This window comes from Trichosurus vulpecula, chromosome 4, assembly GCF_011100635.1.
Source record: "Trichosurus vulpecula isolate mTriVul1 chromosome 4, mTriVul1.pri, whole genome shotgun sequence".
NCBI classification, from domain to species: Eukaryota; Metazoa; Chordata; class Mammalia; order Diprotodontia; family Phalangeridae; genus Trichosurus; species Trichosurus vulpecula.
Window position 1 is genome coordinate 238409847 of NC_050576.1, and position 12277 is coordinate 238422123.

Below are 12277 nucleotides of genomic sequence, written 5' to 3' on the forward strand. Positions count from 1 at the left end.
CTGAAATACCTTTCTGTTCTTATCTGTAGTATATGGTTTCAACTATACTTTGTGTTCATCCTCCAAAATCATAAGGATCAAAATACATATTATTTATAGATTTGCAAATACAAGATAAAAATTATCTGGTTTATTTTGTTTAGTATTGTTTTAAAATGCCTCTCCCTTTCTCACCCAGGCTGGTTAGCCTGGGAGCTCCGAATGACTCTGTTTCTGACCTTGGCTAATTCACCCCTCCTTTGACAACATGTTTCCCCCACCCCCTGCTCCAATAGGCTCACTGTATTGGTGCCAAATTCAATGTAGATGTCCAATCTGCATAGCTCATTGTAGCTCTGCTCAGTGATCATGTGTCATTAGATACAAGAAGTGATGTTCTGGTAAATGTTTAACTAGCTCTCCAAAATTAAAAAAAAAATACTTAGGACACACTTTTAAGTTATAACTACATTATTATTTCCACCATTGTATTTTTAAGTGTAAATAATCAACAAAATAATAAAGTCCTGATTTGTATCATTTGCTTATTTCCACTGTGTAAATGCTCCCAATGAAAACTGGACAATGGGATCTAATGGGCTGGTTTGACCTAACTCGAGAATAGCCTTGCCACTGCCATACCCTTTCCATAGTGCAAGAGCCCAGCCAATATCTAGTACTCTTTACTATGAAAAGATACCCCAAATGGCATGATTATCATGATACATATTTGAAACAGTGCTTACATTGCTACTAAAAAGTAAATTTTCCAGTCATTGAACAAAGAAATTTATTCTTGTTTTTTTTTCCTTGTAAATTCTAGAACTTCTCAATTCAATTAAAGGACATAACAAGTATTTGCTATATTCCAAGGACTAAACAGGATCTGAGGATTCAAACAAAAAACAATAATAATGATGACTAAAAAATAGCCTTATCCCTGCCCTTAAAAGGCATGCATTCTAATATGTAAGCCATAACACTGTGATCTGTTGTATGGTCTTTCTATGTGGTATTCATAACCGCATTATATTGAGTTTATTTTTATTATTTTAATCAGTACACCCTTATTCACTGAGAGTATAAGTATTTTTGCTTCATGCCAAATGTCAGAAGCAACATGATATAATGGGAAGCATCTAGAATTCAGTCATTCTCTGTAATGGATCCTCAAATGGCATAAATTCAAGCCTATTAATAATATTAATAACAACTAACATTTGTATGGTAGTTAAGGTTTGCAAACCTTTACATGTGACATCTCATTTAATCCTTCTAACAAGCCTATTATATATGCTATATGCTATTATTATCCCCATTTTACAGATGAGGAAATTGGGGATGAGCAAAATTAAGTGACATCTAGTATCACACAGCCAGCAAGTATCTGAAGCAAGATTTGAACTTAGATGGGCCCTATTGAAAGTCCAGTGCTTTTTTTCACTGTACCACCTAGCTACCACATCCTGGTTGACCTGTGATCGATAGCCTGAGTGAGACAGGGAAAGCCAGTTTAAAATGATGCTAAACAAAATAAAATAAAACAGATAATTTTGTCTTGTATTTGCAAATCTATAAATCATGTGATTTGATCCTTATGATTTTGGAGGATGAACACAAAACATGGTTAAAACCATATATTGTGATTTACCTCTTCTCTGAATAATGCAGTTTCAATACAATCCAGTCCTTATCTTCTCATCCCTATAAATCAGTCATTTTTGTTATTATCATTAAATTGTTGCTATTTTTTTCATTTCCTCACATTTCCAGTTCCACCAGAGAATAAATGAAAGTAAAAGGTGAAACTATAATGAAGCCAAGTTGACACTAGTTACCTGCTCTATATTCCTGGGAGGAAAGACAAAAATGAGTGAATCAGAAGACCAAGGTCTCAGCTTTCTTCCTACATTATCTCAGGTAAGTTAATAGGTCTTTCTAGAACTTAGTTTCCTCATTAAAAAGGAGTTGGGCTTAGATGATATTCTAAGGTCTTTTTCAGTTGTTACTTTAAGATCTTTGGTTTGGTATGGAAAGAGTTTTGGACCTGGAGTAAGAGGACTTGAGTTTGAATCTTGTCTTTGCCACATAATTCTGTGTGACCTTGGCCAAGACATCACAATTCCATTCATCTAAGCTTCTGCATTTGTAAAATGAGGAAGTAGGACAATGATGGCCTCTAAGCTCCCTTCCAGTTCTAGATTAAAATTACAATTCTATCTATACTTTTCCTGTCAACGAGAGAATATATAATCTGCTGTCGAAATTGAATGTATTAGTTGAGATAAACTTTATGGTACCAAATAATAGGATAAAGGGATATTAGGATTAGACCTAGTGTCTATGAATTCCACAGTTACCTCTCCAATGAGTGGTGTTACCCCATCTGCTTTCTTCACCCACACATCCTGTGCTGATCCCCTATCATATGTCTCATAAGGATCTCCATTTAGTCGGCTTTCTGTAGAAATGGCAGGGTCCTAATAATAAAAGAGAAGAAATGTTAGGGCAACCTACTAGTTTTTCCCATGGCAGATTTATGAAAAGCATCCATAGTTAATCATTACCAGGATGATGACATATTTCTGTCCATGGTCATGCAAATCTTGAACAAATTCAGGGAGTCCTGAAAAAGCTTCCGTATCATAAGTAAAGTCTTTCATTTTCTCCATATAGTCAATATCAGTGACCTGCACATCCTAAAAAGTCAATGAAATCTATTTCAGTAATTAGTGAAAAAGGAATGGATCCCAAGACACTGAAATCTTGTAATTTCAGATTGATATTTTTATTGGTAATATTATTGTAACCTCAATTATGTTCACTAAGAATATTTTAATTTATACTAAATATTATTTCATAAACAAAATCAAGTAAAATAAGTAATATTTTTTCTCAATGTCACTTTTCTAGTTTTAAGAGTCTATATTATTTATATTAAGATCAATTTAATTAATATTACTTGAAAAGTGATATTTTTAAAAGTTATTTTTTTCATTTGTTAACTATAACATTTAGATTATTTTTATACAATTAAAGACTCATTATCAATTATTATTTTTGGGAGTCATCACTTAAAATCAATTCAGCACAATTATAATAGCTTATGATATGTATTTTGGGCAACTTCCAAAAATATACTCATATATAACCAACATTTGCTGCTAACTAAAATGATCCTAATTATTGCATGAATATATTATAATTCTGAATGTATAACAAAATATGGGAAATGAATAGAATTTCCAGGTCACATAGGGAAGAAATATCACAAAACTTACAAAAAACTCTTAATATTTTCAGTCAGTGTAGGATTGTTAATATAGACCAGGGATCTACACGTTCAAAAATTTTCAGTTCACTTACAAAAGGAATGCCAGCTGCCCGATTTCGTTCCACCACATTTCTCACTTCTTCAAGACTTAGGTAATTCCAACGGCTCAGTTGGAATCCAAGACCCCAATATGAAGGCATTGCTGGCCGTCCAATAAACTTAGAAACAAAAAATTTTAATTAGTCATAATAAAGAGAAAGACTTCTAATTTTGATCACTAATATTATTGTCTTTCCTTAGAGAAAAGGAAGGAAGGAAGGGAGGAAAGGAGGAAAAGAGGAAGGGAGGAAGGAAGGGAGGAAAGAAAGAAAGAAAGAAAGAAAGAAAGAAAGAAAGAAAGAAAGAAAGAGAAAAAAAGAAGGAAGGAAAGAAGGAAGGAAAGAAGGAAGGAAGGAAGGAAGGAAGGAGAAAAAGGAAGCATCATAAAGTTAGTGGGTTTAGAGTAACTTTTACAGTATACTATGGATATTATAAATATCGTTCTGAGAAGTCATTTGTAAGTTTTCCCTAAATATATTGTAATATTTTATGGCACAGCAAGAGTGAGAGGCTTAGCCTATCTTCCTTCTGTTTTTCTATCTTCCTTTCCCCCTTTCTCCTTCTTTCCTCCAGCCCCTCTATCCCTACTTCCTTTCCATCTTTTAAAATTAAGCAATTAAGGATCAATACTTGCAAATATGCCATGGGAAGTTTCAGAAAAGGAGAACAAAATACCACTACAGAGAATAAAAAAAGAACAACAATTTTAAAGGGTTGAAAAGAATATTCAGGGAAGGAACACAGCAATACATATATAATTGCATAAGAAGACGTCTGCCAAGTAAAAATAAAGAGAAATGTTTAAAATAGTGACCGTCATTCTGTTCCATCTCAACAATGATTGTCATAAGACAATAGGACCACGGCTAAAGTTATATAAATTTTTAATGGATTATCTTTGTTTTATTCGGTGATCCCCAAGTTTGGATGACCTATGCCATGTTACTATGCAAGATTAGAGGCCCAATTTCTCTTCTTAAGACCCAAAATTAAGCTCCCCTCCCCCAATCCCTTTGTCTCCCTTCTCTCCCAACCTCCATAGAGCAAACATCTGTATAGTCTGTACAACTGTGCTGACCATACACTTGTACTAATGAATTCTTCTTCAGAAAAAGAGGATAACCCAGGATGTCTATCTCCCTTAGTATATGCATCATTTCCCTCATGCCATGGTTCTCTTTGAAAACGAAGGACAAACACAACCTGTGAGTAGTAGATGGAGCCGCCTGAATGAGGACCCACCTAGTTGAGTAACTCAGCTCGTCCTCTCCCTCTCCCTCTCCTTCTCCTCTCCAAAGGAAGGTAGATTTTTGAAGCTACCCCCTTAACTTGGACTTACTAGCTAACTTTCTTTCTTCCTTCTTTTCTTTCTTTCTTTCTTTCTTTCTTTTTTTCTTTCTTTCTTTCTTTCTTCCTTCCTTCCTTCCTTCCTTCCTTCCTTCCTTCCTTTCTTTCTTTCTTTCCTTCTTTCTTTCTTTCTTCCTTTCTTTCTTCCTTTTTTCCTTCCTCCCTTCCTTCCTCCCTTCCTTCCTTTCTTACTTTTTCTCTTTCTTTCACAAAACCTTAAACCCAGTTCACTCTGAAGCTCATAGATTGGACCACAATAGGTCCCTGCCAAAGCTCCACTTAATGGCTGCATTTTGGGCCCTTCTGGCTTAGAGTGAATGTCAATGGTAACTGTTTCTCTTTAGAACAGCAACCCTGAGGGTCTTCACCTCCCAACTAGACTTTTTGTTTACTTTTTTTTCTCTAATTAAAAGGGCCATCCCTTGACTCATTTCTTAAAGAGACTTATTCACTGAATGGGCATCACCTCACTCTAAGTGAGGACCTGAAAGGTCCTTAACCTAAAAGGGCCATGGTCTCCCATTGCATCCTGAGCCATTTCCAGTCATCCTGATGAATTTCTAGTCACTGGATCAAGATGGCTCTGGAGGAGAAAGTGAGGCTGGTGACGTTGCCCAGCCCTCCCTCATTCAAATCAAAGTCAACTGTAAGTCAGGTCATCATTTTACTGATGCGATAGTCCTCTTCAAAAATGAAGGAAAAAACACAACAATGCAAATAAGACACTACTAAAATATTTCAAAAGTGAGAAAAAAGAGAAGTTGGCACAAAAATTTAGTGTAAAAAGAATTACTGATTAAAACAAACCAATTAAACCAGATATTTTCTTCTCATCTAAGCTTTATGATTGCTCCCTGATTAACAATTGTGTAAAGAAAACTGCTATTGAACTGGTAAAATGTCATTTATATTTAGTTTAAATTTTACTTAACACTGAGTTCAAGCTAAATTTAAGAATCACCTATTGGTGTAAGGAAAATGGTGGAGAACTTCAGATATTTGGCTTTTTATGTGGAGATTTTTGAATAGGAAGGACAAGTGGGAAATGAAATATCCAAAAGAATGGAGAGAAGGAAGACTAGAATGGCAGTAAAGTGGCCTCACACTTCTCCCTTATACCATTTTTCCCCAAAATGGACAAAATACAACCACAGCCATAATGAAGAGAGCAGTTTCTGAGACAGCTCAGGAGAAATTTGTGCATACACACATATACACAACAGGAGTCAAAAACTGGAATTTCAGTTTCTTCTGAAAAACAAAGCAGATTGAAAGTTCTGCTCTCTAGAGACTTACAAAGAAGATAAGAGAGAAGCTGCCTCCTGAAAAAAAGTCTTGACCTTGGAATTATAGGAGCTGAGTTCAAATCACAAATCTGCAACTTGCTACCTTTGGTGATCTTGGCCAAATCACTTCACATGTCCGAGCCTGAATATCTACAGTACTTAGCACAGAGCCTGACACGTAGTAGGTGTGATGACTTTTCTCTATATGCTTATATTCCTACATGTGGTTTCCCAATAAATTGAGATTGACCTAGTTGGGTTCTAAGGTTCCTTTTGACTCTAAATCTATCATCTTTTCTAATGAACTGTTTTCATTTGTTTTTACTTATTGGAGTCCTCCACTGAGATAATCTTCTAGACCTTTGCCCTTCAGGGACTTCTGGAGCACTGATCTGAAAGCAACTACCACCTCCCATCCCCCAACCCTCTCCTGTTTTCTGAAGGAGAGTTGGCATCCGTTTTCCCTCTGCCCAATGAGTATGTGACTAACCAGAGACTTGTGTATCTCACTTCTGAAGGGTTGTCAATTAGTAAACCATAATGTCAGAAGCAAGAAATATATAATCACAAATATTTCCACTTTCTTGCCACAAATATAAAGATTTAAGTAAATATATAACAGTTATACAATAAAATATACAACAATTTATAGAGAAGAATGGAATTACCTTGGAAAGATCATTGTCATTGAATTGATCAGCAAATGTTTATTAAGCATCATCTCTGAGACATATATTGTGTGAGGTACCAAGGATTCAGGTACAGGCACCAGTTCTTACTTTCCTCAGTGGCTCAGCTGTAATGCTATCCACTCTAAATGGCTATGTATAGAACTACCTTACATGTATTCAGATTTATTCTGTCTGGGTTGACCACAGTACTCACCCTACTTCATTCTCCTACATTCTCTCCTATATTTTCCTATTGCCTTCAGGACCAAATATAAAATTCTCTGTTTGACTTTTAAAGCCCTTTATAACCTCACACTTCCACCTTCTTTTCAATTTTCTTGTATCTTACTCCTCTTTGCATACTCTATGATCTAGCTAATAACAATGGCCTTCTGACTACTCCTCACACAAGAACCTCCTGGGCCCTACTCCACACATTTTCACTGACTGTCCTTTATGCCCAAAATGGTTTTCTTCCTTTCCTCTTGCTCTTGGCTTCTACAAATTCCTCCCTGTCTCAGCTAAAATCTGAGTTTATGCAAGAAGTCTTTCCTTCTCCAGCTAAACTCTAGTGTCTTTTCTCTGAGATTACCTACAGTTATACATAATGTTATTGTTGTTCTTCAGTGATTTTTCAGTCATGTCTGCCCTTCATGACCTCATTTGGGGTTTTCTTGGGAAAGATACTGGAGTAATTTGTCCTTTCCTTATCTAATTCATTTTACAAATGAGTAAACTGAGGCAAACAAGGTTAAGTGACTTGCCCAGGGTCACATAACTAGTAAGTGTCCGAGGTCACATTTGAACTGAAGAGGATGAGTCTCCCTGATTCCAAAGCTGGTGCTCAATCTTGTTTGCATCTTCTCTCCCCATGGAAATGTCAGTTCCTACAAGGTTTTTTTTTGCCTTTTTTCTACTATCTCCAGCACTTAGCACAGAGCCTGACACATAGTAAGTGTGATTTTTCTCTACGTATTTATATCTATACACGCAGTTTCCCAATAAAATGTACTCCCTTTTGATAGTAGAGATTGTTTCGTTCTTTGTCATTGTGTCCCTAGCTCCTAGGACAGAACTCAGGAGATGGCAGACAATAAATGTTTGTTGATCGAAAGGGGAAAATTAAAAAAAAAAAAACTTTGGCTTTAGGGCTTGCTCTGACACTACTTACATGACTCTGGGCCTCAATTTCCCCACCTCTAAAATGAAAGGTTTGAATTAGATGAATCCTAAGGCCCCTTTCCATATATGTCTAACATCCTATCTACTCTGAAGGGCGATATTGTTTTAAAGTATCATAGGCTTGTGTTTGTTATAGAGCAGAAAACTGAAATATATATTAGAGACAATCCTTACACTTTTGACAAAAGGAAAGAAGAAAGATAATTTTAGGTTCTATAAAGGAAGTCTTAGCCGTACCTCAGTATATTGTTGGACAACTTGCTCTGGATTATCTCCTACAAAAATGTAAAAGTCCAGAATTCCACCTGTAACCCTATAAGTTATTATAGGGGTCGGCTGGATAAACATCTCTGCAGAAGTAAATTTTGAAAAAGCAAATGTCAACAGTAAAATGATATGCATAAATAAAATAATCACTAGACATAATTTAGATCATTGTCAATAGATGGCAGGCAATTCATAGAGTTCCATCCAGTCATTCTGTATTTTTTTAAGGAAAAAAAGTAACTACACCCACAAATTTATACCTCTAACCAAACATTTTAACTTGTTTAGAACAGAACTACAAACACTAATACCACCCCCCATACAATTTTATTCAAAGTCTTTTATTTTAATCCACAAAAGTAAAATGACAAAAAGGCTATCTATTTCCAAAATATAGTCTTGGTTGGAAAAAAAAAGATAAAGAAAAGCAAGTATTCTAATGATAGGAAATTTTAAAGGGGCAGGCTTACAGATTTAATACATTAAATTATTCATACAAAAGACAAAATCTTGTATCTAGTCTAAATGTATTTCTTATGAGGTGTATATCATATCAAAAGATATTATTCTTAGAAGATGAAGATTGTCATCCCATGATTTTGCATTTAGTGTGTTTCAAAAGTCTAAATTTCTGTGATAGGTATTATTGAAATTCAAGAAACTATATTGTATGTTAGAGCAGTAAATGCAGCTTGAAAATACAATGACATATATCTGGATGTATTTGGCTCTTTATCTATAAACGTACACATATATGTTTTCATCTGTTCAGTCGTTTTCAGTTGTGCGTAAATCTTTGTGACCCCATTTCTTTTTTCTTAGAAATTTTTATTTATTTATTTATTTAATATTTTTAGTTTTCAGCATTGATTTTCACAAGACTTTGAACTACCCCATTTCTACCATCCACCTCTCCAAGATCATGTATATTCTGTTTGCCCTGTTCCCCAGTGAGCCCTCCCTTCTGTCATCCCACTCCCCCTCCATCCCCTTTTCCCTTACTTTCTTGTAGGGCAAGATAGATTTCTATGCCCCATTACCGGTAGATCTTATTTCCTAGTTGCATGCAAAAACTTTTTTTTTGAACATCCGCTTTTAAAACTTTGAGTTTCCAATTCTCTCCCCTCTTCCCTCCACACCCACTCTCCCTAAGAAGGCAAGCCATTCAACATAGGCCACATGTGTATCATTAAGCAAAACCCTTCCACAATACTCATGTTGGCAAAGACTAGATATATTTTGCTCCTTCCTATCCTATCCCCCTTTATTCAATTTTCTCCCTTTACCCTGTCCCTTTTCAAAAGTGTTTCCTTTTGATTACCGCCTCCCCCATCTGCCCTCCCTTCTATCATGCCCCCTTTTTATCTCCTTCCTCCTTATTTCCTGTGGGGTAAGATACCCAATTGATTGTGTATGTTATTTCCTCCACAGTCCAAATCTGATGAGATCAAGATTCACTCATTCTCCCTCACTTGCTCCCTCTTCCCTTCCTACAGAACTGCTTTTTCTTTCCACTTTTATGCAAGATAATTTACCCCATTCTATCTCTCCCTTTCTCACTCTCTCAATATATTCCTCTCTCACTGCTTAATTTAATTTTATTTTTTTAGATATCATCCCTTCATATTCAACTCACCCTGTGCCATGTGTGTGTGTGTGTATGTATATATATATATATATATATATATATATATATATATATATATATATATATATATATATATATATACATATATATGTATATTCCCTTCAGCTACCCTAATGCTGAGGTCTCATGAATTATACACATCATCTTTCCATGTAGGAATGTAAACAAAACAGTTCAACTTTAGTAAGTCCCTTGTGATTTCTCTTTCTTGTTTCCCTTTTCATGCTTCTCTTGATTCCTGTGTTTGAAAGTCAAATTTTCTATTCAGCTCTGGTCTTTTCATTGAGAAAGCTTGAAAGTCCTCTATTTTATTGAAAATCTACATTTTGCCTTGGTGTATTATACTCAGTTTTGCTGGGTAGGTGATTCTTGTTTTTAATCCTAGCTCCATTGACCTCCAGAATATCATATTCTAATCCTTCGGTCCCTTAATGTAGAAGCTGCTAGATCTTGTGTTATCCTGATTGTGTTTGCACAATACTCATATTGTTTCTTTCTGGCTGCTTGCAGTATTTTCTCCTTGATCTGGGAGCTCTGGAATTTGGTGACAACATTCCTAGGAGTTTTCTTTTTGGGATCTTTTTGAGGAGGTGATCTGTGGATTCTTTCAATTTCTATTTTACTCTCTGGCTCTAGAATATTAGGTCAATACTCCTTGATAATTTCTTGAAAGATGATATCTAGGCTCTTTTTTTGATAATGGCTTTCAGGTAGTCCAATAATTTTTAAATTATCTCTCCTGGATCTATTTTCCAGGTCAGGGTTTTTCCAATGAGATAGTTCACATTGTCTTCCATTTTTTCATTCCTTTGGTTCTGTTTTATAATATCTTGATTTCTCATAAAGCCAATAGCTTCCACTTGCTCCAATCTAATTTTTAAGGTAGTATTTTCTTCTTTTGGAAGGAGGTCTTTTGGACCTCCTTTTCCATTTGGCTAATTCTGCCTTTCAAGGTATTCTTCTCCTTATTGGCTTTTCGAAGCTCTTTTGCCATTTGAGTTAGTCTATTTTTTAAGGTGTTATTTTCTTCAGTATTTTTTGGGTCTCCTTTAGCAAGTCATTGACTTCTTTTTCTTGGTTTTCTCACATCAATCTCCTTTCTCTCCCCAATTTTTCCTCTACTTCTCTAACTTGCTTTTCCAAATCCTTTTTGAGCTCTTCCATGACCTGAGACCACTTCATGTTTTTCTTGGAAGCTTTTGATGTAGGCTGTTTGACTTTGTTGACTTCTTATGGTTGTATGTTTTGGTCTTCCTTGTCACCAAAGAAAGATTCCAAAGTCTGAGTCTGAATCTGAGTCTGTTTTTGTTGCCTGGCCATGTTCTCAGCCAACTACTTGTACTTGACCCTTGAGTTTTTGTCGGGGTGTGACTGCTTGTAGAGTATAAAGTACTTTGTCCCAAACTTGAGCGGCTGCACCATTGTTTTCAGAGCTATTATTACACAGCAAGCTCTGCCACACCAGCTCTCCTCCTCCCCCAAGAACTGCCAACCCGGACCATGAATCAGATCTGAGCAGGCTCTGCACTCCCGCTTGGGATCCGCTACTTAATTCCTCCCACCAGGTGGGCCTGAGGCCTGAAGCAACTGCAGCTGTAGTTCTGTAGCTGCCCCTGGGGTGGTGGTCAAACTGTGAACTCCTTTCACTGTGTCCCCACAGTTTTTCCCACTAACCTTCTCTGTTGTCTTCGGTATTTGTGGGTTGAGAAGTCTGGTAACTGCCACAGCTCACTGATTCAGGATGCTAGGGCCTGTTCTGCCTGCCTTCCGGTCTGGTTGGTCTGGGTGCAGCCCACACTGGACTCTGCTCCCCTCCGCTCCCAGCTCCCTGTGATAGACCTTACCCAGCGACCATTCAGGCTGTCCTGGGCTGGAGCCCTGCTTCCCTCTGCTATTTCGTGGGTTCTCCTGTTCTAGAATTTTTTTAGAGCCATTTTTATAGGTGTTTGAAGGGTCCTGGGGGGGAGCTTTAGGCAAGTCCCTGCTTTCCAGCCGCCATATTGGCTCTGCCCCCTGTGACCCCATTTCTTTACAAAGATATTAACAGAGTTCACAATTTTCTTCTCCAACTCATTTTACAGATGAGGAAACTGAGGCGAACAGGGTTAAATGACTTTCCCAGGGTCACATAACTAGTAATTGTTTGAGGCTAGATTTGAACTCCGGTCTTCTTGATTGCCTGGCACTCCATCTACTCCACTAACTAGCATGTATATGTGTATATGTGTATGTGTATAGATTACTTTTAAGAAATTGCATAATTATTTTAATTACTCTAAGTCTCTCTTTTAAACAAATACCCATCTTTCAAGTACCAATATTCTTCCGGATGTTGTATGTTTAGAAATCAAGGCACTCTACCATCCAAAGGATAGGAATTGAGGAGCACTCAAAGGGGAGGTGCAGTATATTACGATCAAGAATTACCGAAAAAGAAATGATGTAAAGCATCCCACATTTCAAGAATGAGGGATACGTATGGCAGGTTCTGTTAACCCCCTCAACAATGCTAAGAGGACTTAAG

General features: G+C 36.5%; 1 protein-coding gene across 1 annotated transcript in view; it reads right to left on the reverse strand.

The window, feature by feature from the left end:
• Positions 1–12277, reverse strand: part of SI (sucrase-isomaltase) — a 114655-nt gene that overhangs the window by 90055 nt on the left and 12323 nt on the right. The window contains exons 8-11 of the mRNA XM_036756320.1: positions 8076–8188; positions 3346–3471; positions 2547–2678; positions 2340–2459 (exon numbers count right to left, since the gene is read on the reverse strand). Of these exons, the coding sequence (XP_036612215.1) occupies positions 2340–2459; positions 2547–2678; positions 3346–3471; positions 8076–8188 (491 nt within the window). The remainder of the gene's footprint in view (positions 1–2339; positions 2460–2546; positions 2679–3345; positions 3472–8075; positions 8189–12277) is intronic.